The 16,499-nt window shown below is 36.9% G+C and overlaps 2 protein-coding genes across 3 annotated transcripts in view; both read right to left on the reverse strand.

The window, feature by feature from the left end:
• Nucleotides 1-7,597: 7,597 nt before the first annotated feature.
• Nucleotides 7,598-12,920, reverse strand: tdh (L-threonine dehydrogenase). 2 transcript variants are annotated; one of them, XM_056480761.1, is made up of 9 exons: nt 12,835-12,920; nt 10,791-10,990; nt 10,622-10,664; nt 10,449-10,519; nt 9,957-10,106; nt 9,410-9,582; nt 9,237-9,327; nt 8,680-8,949; nt 7,598-8,601 (listed from the first exon to the last, which is right to left on the reverse strand). In XM_056480761.1, the coding sequence occupies exons 2-9, from the start codon at nt 10,978-10,980 to the stop codon at nt 8,462-8,464; spliced, it is 1,128 nt and encodes a 375-aa protein (XP_056336736.1). In that variant the 5' UTR covers nt 10,981-10,990; nt 12,835-12,920; the 3' UTR covers nt 7,598-8,461. The 2 variants fall into 2 exon arrangements, with proteins under 2 accessions (XP_056336736.1, XP_056336737.1); XM_056480762.1 differs by lacking the exon at nt 12,835-12,920 and adding an exon at nt 11,521-11,608.
• Nucleotides 12,921-13,029: 109 nt separating this feature from the next.
• Nucleotides 13,030-16,499, reverse strand: part of mtmr9 (myotubularin related protein 9) — a 43,314-nt gene continuing 39,844 nt past the window's right edge. Inside the window, exon 12 of the mRNA XM_056480760.1 lies at nt 13,030-13,240. The gene's annotated coding sequence lies outside the window, so the exon portion shown is untranslated. The remainder of the gene's footprint in view (nt 13,241-16,499) is intronic.

The raw sequence follows: 16,499 nt of genomic DNA on the forward strand, positions 1-16,499 counted from the left end.
ATACCATCAGTGCTTACACAACACGCTGTAGCTGTGGTCTGCACTGCTCACTTCTGGGAACCTCACTGGGGTTTCTTGAATTAGATGTTCAAGATTAGATGTTCACCTTAGGATGTTATGCTGTTAAACAAGTGCAGGAGCAAGTGACACTTATGTAATGTTTGTAAGATGTTATATGTATATAAAGATTATGATAAACCACTGTTCTCTTTGATACAGATGGACTTCCAAATGGAATAAAACACCTGGGAAGGTTTTGCTGTACACAATCAACGTCAAAGAAACTGTGTTGCAATTTTATAAAGACGCTTGAAACCTTTTCATGCTTTTTTTTATTTTATAGAAAAAACAATAATAGAATGGAGATTACAATAAAACCATTTTTTTTAAAGAAAAAAAAAAGATATCAACTGTTCAGAAGCAAAAGCCAAATGTCATCTGAATGTTCATTGGACATTGGACACCTAAGTGCAAATTATTTTATATGAAAGTATGAATAACATATTTTCTCCATGATTTGTTGTAATTTTTTTATTAAGTAGATGTATCACACCAAAGTACAACAAAACATAATTTTATAGTCGTTCTGAAAAAGTTAAGGGCTGACATGGTGGCTCAGTGGTTAACATTGTCAGCTCACAGCAAGAAGGTCACTGGTTCGAAACAACAACAAAAAAAACAAACTAAATTGACCGTATAGTGTATGAGTGTGAACGAGAGTGTATGGATGTTTTCCAGTACTGGGTAGTGGCTGGAAGGGTATCTGCTGTGTAAAAAATATGCTGGATTGGTGGTTCATTCCATAGTGGCGACCCCTGATGAATAAAGAGACTAGCCGAAGCAAAATGAATCAAGTGGTGCTCACTGCAGAGCCACTTGGGCAGAGCTGAGCTCCAGCTCCTCCTTCCTTGCACTTCTTCTATGAGTGATGTCACTGGGGGTTAGGGGTGGGGTGCGTGTACACATTAAAACAGCTTACAGGAGGCCAAATGAATGAATAAAAAATTAACAAAAACTCAACAGGTGGTAGTCAAAGGGGCTTCAGCCACATGATCTTGAACAGGGTCCTTCCTGAGGAACTGCACATTTAAAATGATCATATAGTGTCACATCATAATTATATTCCCATAAGAAAAAACGTAATCCATAAATTTCCATAAACAGGAATTGAAACATTTTGTCACGGAAAAACATTTTCAGTAACGAAATGTATCAATTGCTTTGTTTTGAAAAATATATGGATAAAAATTATTGCCATTTTCTAAAATAAAAACTTTCATTCATAAGAACTGTAATTTATAGAACTATATGCTTGAGACAGTCACACCATATAGGATGATTTTGGAATTTGGCTTAAAATGTACAAAATGCCACAACAAAGCAGTTTTTATAACAAGAGGTCCATGAAAAACCACACTGTAAAACCCAAATAGTTAAAGTAACTCAAACTGTTTGAGGAAGCTGATTGCAACAAACTATTTAAATTCAAAAACTAATCCTAATGAGCTCTGTGAACTTAATCCATTTGAGCACAATAAAACTCAATAAATGAAGAGAACTCAAACCAACTGAGTACTGTAAAACTCAATGAGTTAAGGCAACTCAAACCGTTTGAGGACACCGATTGCTACAAATCATTTGAGTTCAAAAACTAATCTATATGAGTACTGTGAACTTACTCCATTTAAGTTGAAGTAATGAAATATTTAATTAACTCATTACCTTTAACACTGAGTTCAAGACTTATTTCAAATGAGTAGAAATAACGTTCAGTCAGTTTTCAGTTAACTAAGCTCATTTCGTTTGATAAAGTTGACTGCTGGGTTTTACAGTGAAAGAAATGTTTGACCATTTACTGCATTTTAAATAATGACAACACTAATTATATTCATTTTAATCATGTGACCATGAAAATGCATTGTAATATCAACAAGCCATACCATATTTACATGCACTGTAAAACCCAGTAAGTTAAGGTAACAAGTCATTTAAGTTCCAAAAACTAATCCTAATGAGTGCTGTGAACTTAATCCATTCGAGTAAATGAAGCAATTTGAGCACAGTAAAACCCAATAAATGAAGAGAACTTAAACCAACTGAGTACTGTAAAACCTAATAAGTTAAAGCAACTCAAACCATTTGAGGAAACTGATTGCAGCAAACCATTTGAGTTCAAAAACTAATCTATACGAGTACTGTGAATTTACTCCATTTAAGTTGAAGTAACGAGATAATTAAGTGATTAAGTAAGTGTTGATTGAGCATTAATGATGAACACCTGCTGTTAACAAGCAGAATTACTTAGCTGTGGTGATGTTTAAGAAACCTATTATTTTGAGTGAATTTCAGACATCAAAAGAAGCTCAAGCAAGTTAGTGAAGTTGTTGATACTGTTTGTGAGTTGTTTAATAATCCTCTGGTTAGATTTTAAGAAATTGAATGTGTTTTATTTCTTTTAAGGCTGTGACTGAAGTCAGCTGTAGTTTTGTGTTTCTCTTCAGTTAAGCTGCGGTCACACTGGGCTTTTCCTCCCATAGACTTCCATTCATACGCACGCGAATGCATCAGACCGGAAACGCAGGGTCATGCGTCAAGTTTCGCAAGTTGCTGTAGTGCAAAGTTCAAGCTTGGTGAACTCTGACCTGCAAAATCGCATCACTTGACTGCGTGAGACCAATCGAGGATTAAAACACGACCTCTCTGGACAGAAATTTTAAATCTAAAGCAATTGCTGGCTTTTTAAAATGTCTAATCATCTTGTTTAATCCCGCCCCTTTTCGCAGCGACGTACGACAGAATTTCGGAAGCTCAAACTCTTTAAGCTTTAAGCTACGGTCACACTGGGCTTTGTGTGTGCGAAATTCTGTCGTGCGGCGCTGCGAAAAAGGGCGGGATTAAACAAGATGATTAAAAAACATTAAAAAAGCAAGTGATTGCTCCATGTTTTAAATTTCTGTCCAGAGAGGTCTTGTTTTGGTCCTCGATTGGTCTCATGCAGTCAAGTGATGCGATTTTGCAGGTCAGAGTTCACCAAGCTTGAACTTTGCACCGCAGCGAACTGCGAAACTTAACGCATGACCCAGCATTTCTGGTCTGACGCATTCGCGTGCGTATGAATGGAAGTCTATGGGAGGAAAAGGCCAGTGTGACCGCAGCTTTATTCTGCTTGCTAACAGCAGGTGTACATTATTAATGCTCAATCAACACATACTTGATCATTAATTAACTCATTAACTTCAACACTGAGTTCAAAACTCTTTTCAAATGAGTAGAATTAACTTTCAGGCAATTCTGAGTAACTTACACTCACTTCATTTGATAAATTGGACAGTTTTACAGTGTATGTTTTTCTATTACTTATACCGTCATCAAAGTAATGGAACAAATCTGACTTTATTTCGCACATTCTCATTTCCATCCATTGCCTGGGCTTTGCATTCCTCTAGTTTAGTGTGTGTCAAGGAGAGGCTTGTGTTTGTTTAAAGTCATGCCTCATGTCAGTGAGGATTCCAGATGGTGTGTGATATGTGCCGGCTTCGACATTCTACAAAACGTTACGAAATGACAGAATTATGAAATAATATGTTATGAAACAGTAGGAAGTCTTAAAGAGAACTGTATAGGACTCTAAAGGAAGAAGTAAAATATGCCAGTTTGAGTGTAACCTGCATGCATGGTGACATTTTCATCACAACTAGCCATTGTGCAAACAAAACCAACTTATTTGTGCCCACAGATCACTCGATCATACTTTGCTAAGATACAGTTTCATTTGGTAAGACTGCTGACAGTTAAACTAAACTCGGCTGATGCATAACTCTCATATTACAGGTGCCAGAGACTCTTTGCCAAGCACTTGACCACAAAAACAACACATGCATCTATTGCTTTGCAGAGTTAAATGATAAAACCTCAAAGAATCTTTCTATGATAATTACTAAATTTCATTATGTAAGTAAACTTGTCTCCTCTGGCGTAACACTACTTAGTAAGCCACTTTTGCCAAGTACTTACATAACCAATTATCAAATATCTGCCATCCATATTATTGCCCTGCTTTACGAAAGAATGGCAGATCTTTTGTTACTGGATATATTGTACAAACATCTATTATGTAACCAGTGTATGTTTGCAATCTAAATAAAAAGGAGACTTGGTCTCATGACACTGAAATATTTACATGGACCGTCGCCAGTCAAAACAAGCAAAGGCACTGCTGCGGATGAGGCAAAAACAAGTCAGATGGTTGAGCGATAACTGAGGGAGATTATGGTCTTAAGTCAGTGTATTATGTATGTACTGATTCCCTTGATAGGAAGTGACAAGATGTGCATTAATGTAAAGGGCTTGGGCAGTTATAATCAATGCAAGCGACTGCTATCACAGCTGCTTTAAAAGTTAAAGGGATGGTTTTATTTCAAACATAAGAATTATTTTCTTTGATTTTTTTTGTTTTGTTTTAATCCAAATATCTACAAATTTTTAAATCAAAAAGATTTTTTAGACTAGCAAGACATACGGTCTTGTTTTTAAAAATAGCAGGCCAATATTAAGTGAGTGTTTCCTCAAAACAAGCAAAATAATCTGCCAATGGGGTAAGAAAAATAATCTTATGTCACAAGAAAATACTGGATTATTTTTCTTAACCCATTGGCACATTATTTTGCTTGTTTAAAAAAAAACTCATTTAATATTGGCATATTATTTCTTAAAACGATACATTATGTTTTGCTTGCTTAGAAAATGCTTCTTAAAATATGAATTTTTAGATATTTGGACTAGAAACAAGACAATAAAGTAAGTAAGAATGGTATTTTTGCAGTGCTGTCCTCATTTACTCCCCCTTGACTTGTTCCAAATCAGTTTGAGTTTTTTTTCTGTACTCAAAAGAAGATATTTTGCAGAGTGTTCCATTGTAGGAAAAACAAATGGGAGTCTATGGTTACAATTTACAAAAATCTTCAAAAATATTTTCTTTTGTATTCAGTAAAAAAAAAAAACAGATTTTGAACAAAGGTAAAAGTATGTTAAAACATTCATTTTTCTTGGTGAACTATTCCTTCAATAAGTTTGTTTTAATATGACTGGAAGCAGTGACCTGATACGACAGACGTCAGGAAATTGAAAAAGTTAAATACACCATATAAAACAAAACCGTCATTCATACATACATTAGAGATAAATGTGATTTAGAGTCAACAGAAGGATACCAAGGTGAATTACCTAATTAAGGCTTGATCCCCCTGAAAGATGTTAAAACAAGATGTACTGTATAGGGAGTCAGCCCTTTGAAACTGAGAAAAGGTTCACTCTGATTTTAAATATTAATGTTAATAATTAAAATAATAGATATCCATTCGACAAGACTGTTTTCTCATAAAATAGGTGTTTGTTTCTACATATTGCCTAAAGGTAAAGTCATATTAGATGCATAGTGTGTATAGTTTGACCTAAAGTAAGCTGAAATAGCTAATTAGCTCAGAATACAGTAAATAGCGTATCCCACAAAACACTGAAAACTTAAATACATTTTATTAAACACATTTGATTACACTGATAACAACTTGGAGCCTACAGTGTTAAACAATGTTCAATTAATGCTCCTCTGTGAGCTTTCCTCTTTTTTATATGCTATAAGCAAAATCACATGAAGGATGTTTGAACAATTGAGCTCAAACGTGATTTACTGATATTTACAGAGCAGTAAATAGGTTGTTGTGTTCAACAAATGTTGTGTGATATTGACCGTTTTGCTCAGTTTTGTCAGTGAAAATATTACCTAAAGTGCATCTTCGAGAAACAAACAACAGTTTCGGAACCAATCAGGCGAACCAAATGATTCAATGATTGCTTCATAAAGAGAGCCGTTTGCTTAAATCCTGAATGAATCAGCCACTCGAACGAACCAAATGATTCACTTAAGAAACTACCGCCATTTACCGGTAGGTTGACCTTTTATTTAGAGGTTTATTTTATTAAAAATGTTTTATAAATATATATTAATTAAAAAGTGCATATTAAAAATCACAGAATTGTTAGTATTTACTCCCTCGTGCGGTTTCAAAAAAACGTTAGAGATAGTTCATCCGAAAATGAAAATTTCCTCACACTCAGGTGTTTCTGACCTTATGATCTTCTTTCTATTGAACATAAAACAAGATATTCTGAGGAATATTGGAAAACAGCAGCCATTGACATCAAATTCTTCCAAAATACCTCCTTTTGTAGAAGCAACACTGTAAAAATGCAGGTTTCCACACAATTCCTTCATGTTGTCCAAACACAAATCTATTAAGTTAACTTAATTGTTTTTACAAATCTAAGTGGGTTGAACACAAAACAATTAAGTTCCCCCCCCCCCCCAAAAAAAAAAACCTCATTTTAAATAAGTAGTTTGAATAAACTGCAAAAAAAAGATTTTTTGAGTGAACGGATGGTGAATAAAAAGAAAGTAGGAGTGGAGTAGGCATGGGCCGGTATAAGATTCTGACGGTATGATAACCTTGGGTAAAAAAAATATATCACGGTTTAGCGATATCACAGTATTGTGACGACTACTCTAAAATAAGTTATTTTTAAATGTCTAGGTAAAAAAAAAAAAAAACCATTAAACATGATATATTTTTTAAATTTAAAATATTTTGAAACCGTAACATGTCACGCTAAATAATTAAAATAAGTCATTGACTTCTGCTGTCTTTATTAGTTTCAAAAACAGATTTCTATTCAACTTGAAAAGGCATCTTTGGATATCTTTCTTTCTTTGGATCTAAAGTAAAGCCACTCCACTGTTCAGCTCTACAGCATGTTGGATGTTTGTTTATAAGAGACTTATTTTTCAGATATTTCCTGAATCATGGACAGACCAGTAGCTTGTGATGTGGATGTTGTTATTCTACTGTTGCCCTAAAAGAAAAAAAACTTAATAAAATAGTCTTAAACTTACAAATACCTTCGGAACAGTATAACAGAAAACATATCAAACAAGGTTTAAAAACCTTGACTTTTCAGAATCACGGTATACCTTAAAACCAGTTGTCGTCCCGTGCCTAAAGTGGAGGGTGAGTAAATGTTGAGTGTTTGCATTTTTGGGTTAACTATCTCTTTAACAAATTAATTCAGAAATTAAATGCTGATGTGTGAAATCTCATTTTGATCCCCAAGCGCAATTATCCAGAGTGAATTATTTAGAAAATGTAAATCTTCCTGTGAGGGTTGTTTAGGGGGAAGGGGATAAAATCTAGTTTGTACAACATAAAAATCATTGTCCATGTAAAGTCCTCACAAAGATATCTCTGAAGGTGTGTGCACGACAAGCAGTTTCTTCCTGATTTAAAGTATAACTGGGTATGGCTGAACGACCACAGGGGTGAGCAAATTGGCAGCATGGTGACTCGAAAGTAGGTCAAATGCATTAATGACACCTCTGTTTTGCAGTGACTGGGATGGAGGGATGGTGTTTAAATGCTAGCCAAACAGAAGATGAGGAGAGAGCCAAAACCAGAGAGACGTGCGGAGTGCTCTTAAAGTGTTGATGCTAAATTCATACATTGAGTTTACATGAGCATATTCCTTAAAATGAAAGACAGACAAAATGTCAAAGATAAAAAAGCTTTATTGACACAAGTTTTGTGATCAAAAGATGTGGATGCAAAGCTTGACTAAAAAATAATAATTTAAATTTGCTTCCCACGCTCCCCTTCATACGGGATAATATTTTTTTTCTTGTGGGAAATCATGTTTGGGCAAATGCAACGAGAGAATTTGCATTTATCAAAAAGTGACAAAGTATACAGCAGTTAGTGTGGAATCTGGCGTTTCATCTGTGAGCCGTCTGAATAAATAGATGTAATAGTGCATAAGAGAGGAAAAGCAACCCAGAGGGATTCGATAACATCATTTATCACGATGTCCCCCCACTTTCCCTGAGGACCTGCATTTGAGTCCCACCCTGTCCAAACCACAGAGTCTTCTGTCGGTTTATTTTGGCATGGCTTGCAGCTGCTAGAACCATTCCTACTACTTTCCCCTCAAAAATTACCTTCTTTCAAGATAGTCAAATTATTATACTTAAATAAAACGCGAAAAGAAAACTCAGAAAGAGACTAGAACTAGGATCTGCCACAATCATTTTTGGATTGATTTGGTTCATTTTACCTGGAGGTATGATGATCCTTTGATCACTAAATGCAAAGCACAAGAGGATCACGTCAAGTTTAAACCCATTCAGTCTACGCTCTCCAAAAAATACCTCTGCATCTCTGGCGGTTTTCCTAGAAAAGAGACCCGACCTCTTTGTATAATCTGCAATTATACACAAATAGCCTGCGCTAGCCAAAGAGCTCTATACAGATGACACAAAAGAGAACAGGAATATGACTATTTACAGACCGTGGATCTCTCTTCTGCGTCACTAGAAATCTTTACCATATATACAGATGTCCACAGTTCATAAGCAGAATCAGTTGGCTTGAGCGATGCGGGACTCTGATCCGATGAAGTTGAGCATCGTCTGAACCAATTCTGGCAGGTCATAATCGTGTTTCCAGCCCCAGTCATTACGAGCGTTGGTGTCATCAAAGTTCATCGGCCAGCTGTCAGCTGTGAAGACAAAAACACATGCTTTTTTCAATATTTTGCACGCTTTGTTTACACTGAAGTTTGCTTTTTGGATCTTACCTATAGCCTGTCGTACAGAGTCAATCTCATATGAGACCTGAAGGTCAGGCAGCTGTTTCTGAACCTCATTTGCAAGTTCTTCAGGGGTGAAGCTCATTGCATTGATGTTGTACGTGCGCATGCTAAGCGTTTCCAATGGTGCCTCCATCACCTCCAGCGTCGCCCGCAAACAGTCATCAATGTACATCATGGGCAGCCGGGTGTCTGGCTTTAGGTTGCACTCAAACTTTCCGGTTTTGACAGCATCATGGAAAATCTGCACGGCGTAGTCTGGGAAATGAAAAGAAAAATCATGACTCGCAAGTTTTTTGACCTTATCTATCTGTAGAAGTGCTAACAGTAACAGCTGGAGAAGCACTTTTGAGGTTTTCGCATGTGACTGCAGGCAGATGGAGGTGTGGTTCAAATGCCTGATAGGCATTGGTGCAGGATATCAGTCTAAAAATATGCAAAGCAAACAACGCCCCGTTCTGAGCGTGTGCCAGTTGCATAACTTCATTTGCGTACATGTGCAAGGTCATGTGCTAAAAACACAGACAGGGCATTCGGCGCCGTACCTGTTGTGCCACCGCCAGGCTGCGAGTCTGCAGAGATGATGCCAGGGTATCGCAGACAGCGGAAGTCAAGGCCGTAACGGTGGTGGTAGTACTGTGGAAAAGAATATTATGAATAAAGAGATGCACAAGGAACTGATTAGATGTGAAATACTTGTGGTGACTTGTGTCTTTACCTCTCCCATGAGCTCCGCGTGGACTTTAGAAACGCCATATATAGTGCGTGGTCTCTGCACACAGAGGTCAGGAGTGGGATTTCGAGGTGAAGTTGGTCCAAAGGCACCAATGGTGCTGGGCACAAAGAGACGAAGCCCATGTTCTGCTGCAATGTCTAGGATGTTGTGCAGCCCTACAGAAACAAAAAATTATATATATATATTTTCATTAATACTACTTCAAGATCAAGCTAGTGTAAAATATAAAACAGAAAATATACTTTTGCAACTATTTGATATGATTTCTAATATTTGTCCTGGTAAAATGTTTCAAAAACCTTTAATAATAAATTTAAAAAAAAAGCAAGCAAACCAACAGATAATTCACAAGTATGTGCAAAAATATATAGACAAGGATAGATGGTTCCTTGTATAAAAGACCTAAATTATATTCTGTTTATATTAGAAAACAAAAATACTCTATACTTAACGTTAAATTAAATACATTTAAATTGAATAATTTCTGAAAATCTCATTTGGATTTATTTGTTTGTTTTGAAAGTCTTACCTGTGATGTTAACTGCTCGTGCCAGAGCCACATTAGCTTCTCCGACAGCACTTAGGAGAGCGCTGTAATGCACTAACCAGGTGATCCTGTTGTTTACTACAATCTCTCGCAGGTTCTTGTAATCCAGAATATCGGAGTAGATAAATGGACCTGAGAGTTGAGAAATGAGACACGGTTGAGGCATGTTAATCTACACGTCAGTGCTTGCGAGTGGTCAAAGGCTGTGCCTTGAAATCATATATTTCAGGAAATTAAAAATGCTGTCACCTGACAGAACAAGGGATTTAAATTAATTTATTGAAATAAAAGGCTATAATAAATTGCATTTCTTTACTGATCTAAATGACTTTAACATAAGGAAATGATAAGCTATTTTTATAATTTTGATTCATGTAATGCATAATACAACTATTGAAAAAAAAAAGTGTAAATCTATTTTTTTCTCCAATTAAAGTCACATATTAAAAATTTATTTTATACTAGAAGACATACCACTGTGAAAGACGTTGCTAGGTGGTTTCCTGATATCTGAGAGGATCACATTGTTTTTCCCAAAACGCTTCCTATAAAACAATTTTTTTTTTGTTAAACCTGAAATTTAAAGAATTAAGTTTATAAATGCATAAACTGAGCGTGCTTACTGTACGGTACTGTGAAATGCTTACCTTAACAGTTTAGCAAGCCCAACCCCTAATTGCCCAAGGCCACCTGGCAGAGAGAAAGAGATAAAAATCAGACATTTCACAAGAAACACAAAAGAAAAAGCCAATAACCACCCTTCTAAAAAATGTGCTGATCAACGTGCATGATTCTAACTTGCGTGGTTTTTCATACCCGTAATGAGGACTTTAGGGTGGTCTGTCTCTGAGAAAGAGACAGAATGAAAGCTGGCATCAGATGCAGAGGTGACCTGACGTGGGGAGAAACTGATGTTGCGAATCGCCACCGTCAAAGGTTGACATCCACATGCAGGGGCCAGCAGGGCCTGCTTTGCCACCTTACTAAGGGCTCTGATGACTGGCATACTCAGTTACCTGAAGAAAAAAAATAACAAGAGGATATATTGAGCTATCACACACTGTCATAACCAAAAGAACAAAAATTCAAAGAACAGTTCAACACATAAATGTGATTCAACATCATTCACTCAAAACCACGACTTTCCAAACCAGTTTGACGTTCATTCTTTTGCGAAACAATAAACGTCAGGCATAATGACAGCTTCAGTCACCATTCACTCTCTTTACAATGCAAGCCAAAAAAAAATTCTGTTCTTCTGAAATCCTGCAGCTTTGGTTGAGACATCTAAATATAACGTTGGTGCTGTTTTTGTGCAAACATCTCGAGCCAAACATCTAACATATGTTTCTTACATCAGGGCTATTTCAAACCTAGTCCACATGAGGCTCGTGATAGTCAATTTACAACATACAAACAAACTAATGAACTCAACTGAACTTAAAGTAAAGGTTTCCGAAAATATATTATTCTTTTAATTTTAAGCAAGAAACTGAAATATATACATATTTACAAATTAATTTCCAAGTTTCATCAAACTTCCTACCTTGAAAAAGCGAAGGCACGAAAGGAACTAGGATTGTAATTTGAGCGTATTTATACAGCCCTGCCTTCGCCGTCAGCCAATCAGCAGGCGAGAACTGAGCTGCACGGGCACCACGCCGAGGACGGTGGCAAGATGCCGAACACATCCTTTATTTCGACCTCTAAAGACTTCATTGTGGCAAGTCTGTGCGGACTGTTCTGTTCGTGTCCTGATTTTTCTTGTCCACAATACCACTACAGACAATCCGAGCCTTCTTATCAGCCGGTGCGATCTTGAACTTAAAGCTCAGTCAGACTTCTGGGAATTTAAATCGGTTTAGACTAGTTAGGCTAGTGTGTAGCGTAATCTGAGAACTAGCGTTACCTTCGCAGTTCCAATACTTCGTTCTGGGTTAGAAGTTAATACTTCAGATTTCAGGCTGTAAATTTCGTCTTGATGTACTAATTTGCATATTTATTGGGCTAATTATAACACAGCACGCGACTCCCACGCGGACAACTTTAAGAAACGCATTTCTAACTCACTATCGCCGCTTTTGGTTGCCTCAAGTATCTAAATATTATAAAACAAACAATATTATTAATATTATCTCTTCGCAACATTTACCTTATCCGTTGTCTCCTTCTGACAGTTTTTTTAGTTATCCATTTCCTCCATATGCGCTACACGTGACTCCTCGTGAATATTTAATGATGCGAGTGTCATGATTGGTTGTTTGTTGCTAAACAACTCACTGTTACAATCTTGCGCCTTTATCGCTGTATTTTGGCAAACAAACAAATAACATAGGCTACAAACGACTATTTAAAAACGACAAATGACCAACGCGAGGGCTAAACTAGCCTTTATTGCGCTGCGGGGACTGAAGTAATGTGCAATCCGTGAAGTAGGCTACGTGATCAAACCGACGTGGTCACGTCGACAACTCCCTATGAATGAGCTTCTTAAAATAAGGGTCAATGGGTTTCGGATGCGATTTTTCACACGAACTACAGTGTTTTATGAAGCACTAAAGGGAAGTCGTGCTGTATCGGGAAAATGACTGAATGAGGAAGAAACATTTGATGAGCTTCATTAACTTATTCACCTACAGCTGCATATTATTAATGTAATGTCATTTGGCATTTAACGCAACGTTTAAGACTAAAGGGTAACAGGACAGATGCAAATAAAGAGCGATTTATCAGACACACAGTGACTTTAGCATTATCACGCATGTTATCTTTCCAGTCAAGGCCATAGGAAGCTATTGCTCAGATAAGGTTCTTATTGTAATCGATCCTAAAAGCAAAATCAGCAATTAAATCAACTCACCTATTGACTTGGAAAAAGATGGAGAAATTCAGCAAATAAACGTGCTGTTCTAGTCGACGTGAGTCTAGCTTCCCGTCACTGACTCTTCATTCACTATCTTCCAGTATTGCATCAGCCCGCCGCGGAGGTTTTATATCCGCAGCCCAAGAGGCTTTCAAGAGAAGCCGGCAGCGCTCTGATTGGCCAGCGCCGGAGGAGAGGCCCTGGCCACGCCTTCCTGACGTCTGTGAACTGTAACATGACGACTGAGGGGTCTGTTCAGGGTCGCACATGTTCAGCCCTCCTCCTCACCAACACACTCCACGGGATGTTTGATTATGGGATGGGGGTGGAAAGTCAGAGACAGAGAGCTCGTAGTAAATTTTGTTTCTTGTAGCATACTGTCATCTGATATGCAGGACCAAACCTGCAAAATAAATAACTGCAAGGTTTCCGCAAGTTTTAGGAATGTAAAGACTGATAGGGCCAGACGGAATCTGCGGACGTTTTTTGCTGTTTCTGAGGAGAATTTTGGTAAAAATCTGTAGAAACTATTTTGGGAGTATCATAACTAAAACCTTAATATGTGAAATAAAAATACTATGTTTTTAACTTATATTTAATGTTTACAATGCAAATCCAATTAGGTCCACTTTATTTGGTAAACAAAGCAAGTCTCTCATATAATATATCTACTAAAAAACAGAAAATATAACTTTAAACGCTGCATTGTACATAAATCAGATGAACATTTACATATTAGTCAATAATATTACTGTAATTATTTTAAAAACGGAATAAATATAGATTTACACACATTTACACAAGTAAATAAACAGAATTAATGATGGACTAAAAATCTGCGGAATTCTGTGCGCGCAGATTCCGTGTGGGCCAAGTTATAGACCATTGTGAGATCAAGTGAAGAAAATGTAACGCGTAATTTGGTAGTGAAAGAAAAAATGGAACAAAGTAAGTCAGTATGGTAGGTCCTAGTTAATGCTAGTTGAACAATGCATATATAACAGTACATTAACTAATGTTAACAGCCACAAAATTGGATTCTTATTATTCATTAGTAAATGTTGAACAATGGTTAATAAATGCTGTACAACTATCTTTCGTTCTTAGTTCACGTTAGTAAATACATGAACATACGTTAACTAAAGGAACCTTACTGTAAAGCGTGAGCAGATTCTCTTTATGTAAATACAACTTCATACATTTAGCATTTACTCTTCAACTTTAAGTCAATTTACACACAGATGTACCTAAAAGATACATTTACAATATAAAATGTGTTGTCTGTATTAAATCAAAGCCAATTGATCGCTAGAATGTGTGATGACGAGTGCCTGCGGTCACTGTTATCAGTTCTCTCTTAGCACTTGTCAACAGATGATTAAGCAATTCTGGTAAATGCATGAAACCAAATGCACACAAACATGTCCTTGTTCTTGATTTTCAAACAGAGATGAAGATCTTAAGTTTGATGAGAAAAAAATTATACATAAGATCCCTGAAATGCTTCAGAGCACATGAGTTTACGCACGTTTAATTCACTGTTGTGAAGAATCTCAGCTCTAATTATATTAATCCATGATCTATTGAATTCTTGATGCTGATTGGCTGGAAGGTGTGCAATAAAATCATATACTGCAAAAGTAGTTCCACTTGAGTTCAGAATGAATGTGCTACCCTCAGGTACCATTTACACGAGTGTGTTTTTGTTTTAAAACAGCATTTCAAAATAAAGGGCAACATGCGTTCTGTGAATGAACGTCGCCTCGTTGTTCCATCCCAAAGAGGGAAGAAATCACTTTCCTGAACTCTCACATTCAATCTGCCCAGTTGGTGGAATGAACTCCCTAACTACATCAGAACAGCCGAGTCACTTGCTGTCTTCAAGAAACGACTAAAAACGCAACTGTTTAGTCTCCACTTTTCCTCCTAATCTGCAATTGCCTCTCTGGCTATACCACTAACTGAGCCCTCTTTCTCTCTCTCTCTCTCTAAAAAAAAAAAAAAAAAAAAAAAAATTTTTCTACTAATGTTTTTGCTTCTTAGACTTTTACACGCCTGAAACTTGTCTATAGCGCTTGTTCACTGCTGCTCTTATAGTTGTGTAAATTGCTTCCTTGTCCTCATTTGTAAGTCGCTTTGGATAAAAGCGTCTGCTAAATGACTAAATGTAAATGTAAATGTAAATGGTGGCTCAGTGGTTAGCACTGTCGCCTCATAGCAAGAAGATTGCTGGTTCGAGTCCCGGCTGGGTCAGTTGGAGTGTGTGGAGTTTGCATGTTCTTCCCGTGTTCGTGTAAGTTTTCTCCTGTGCTCCAGTTTCCCCCACAGTCCAAAGACATGCGCTATAGGTGAATTGAATGAACTGTTTCCCAGTACTGGGTTGCAGCTGGAAGGGCATCCATTGTGTAAAACCTTATGCTAGATAAGTTAGCGGTTCATTCCGCTGTGGAGACCCCTGATGAATAAAGGGACTATGCTGAAAGATAATGAATGAATGAATTTCAGAATGAAACGCTGCTCCTTTTTTTTTTACTAAATTTCACAAAAACAAGTCACAATTCACACTGAAATGTCTAATATGTGATCGTTAATGCTCGGATGGATGCCAGAATCCATACTTGCCATGTGTAATGGTCAAATAGGAGCTTGATGACCAAGGGAAAAAATACGCATTATTCCAAAAGACAAATCCGGAAGCGATTGTGGATAGCTGCATCATCTTTTTCAAAATTCTGCTTTCAGTTCGTCTACACTGAAATGAAACGCTGGAATTTCCAAACTAAAAGCAATAGAATTTCCAAACTACTAGGGTTTTTAGCTCTTTCAAAATGCTCCATTTTCGAAGATGCCAGAGTAGTTTGGCGTAACCGTAACAAAACTTTGGCTTTATATATTTAAAAATGAAAACACAAATGGTCCCTTGATTAATAGTAACATAACAAACATCACATTTTATTAAAATAAAACAGCAGGAACCATAGCAGAATGTTATCTTGCCATGTTATAAACAAAAAGAAATAAAGAAAGAAAACATTATCAGAACATTAACAATATTCCCAAGTCTGATCCTAAGCATGATCAATTGCAGTGTAAAATTAAAAACAAATCCAGGTAAAAGACCTGTAAAATAATAATAATATTAACTGAATCAGATTAATATAGATTACATGTTTATAATACTACATAAATCAGCCTTTCATGCAATTACAGGTTATGGTCGGCCTCACACCATCAATATGATTAAACCTTATGCCCATTTTCTTTCAACTGAATTGATCTACTCTGAAAACCTCTTATAAACTCAACACCATCACTCCAGATCAATAGAAGAATAGATGGAAAAAACAAGGACCAATCTCCCTTATTCCACAAGTTTTTTTCCCCTCCATATAAAACAAACGGTGAATGAATAACTCAACGTGACACAGTTTTAGGTGTTTGTCTGAGGGGTTACTTCAGGTCTGCTGCCGTCTCCGTGAGCCTAACAAGTGTTGTCGATGTGTCCGTTAGACACAGTTCCTGTTTAGAGCAGCACGGTGTGTGTTTCAGGTATATAACATCATCTCCGGGGTATGGCGATATGTATGGGGGCGTCTGAAACTTGAGTTAAGTATAGCCGAGTGCAGCCCTTCCCCCATAACACTGCATGCTCCTGATAATGA

This window comes from Danio aesculapii, chromosome 20 (assembly GCF_903798145.1).
Source record: "Danio aesculapii chromosome 20, fDanAes4.1, whole genome shotgun sequence".
Classification (NCBI taxonomy): Eukaryota; Metazoa; Chordata; class Actinopteri; order Cypriniformes; family Danionidae; genus Danio; species Danio aesculapii.

Coding starts and splice junctions, on each gene's coding strand:
- tdh (XM_056480761.1), bottom strand. CDS start 10,980: ATGCCAGTCATCAGAGCCCTTAGTAAGGTGGCAAAGCAGGCCCTGCTG. Junction 10,665..10,790: donor CCCTAAAGTCCTCATTACGG/GTATGAAAAACC, acceptor TCTCTCTGCCAG/GTGGCCTTGGGCAATTAGGG. Junction 9,583..9,956: donor ACGAGCAGTTAACATCACAG/GTAAGACTTTCA, acceptor TTGTTTCTGTAG/GGCTGCACAACATCCTAGAC.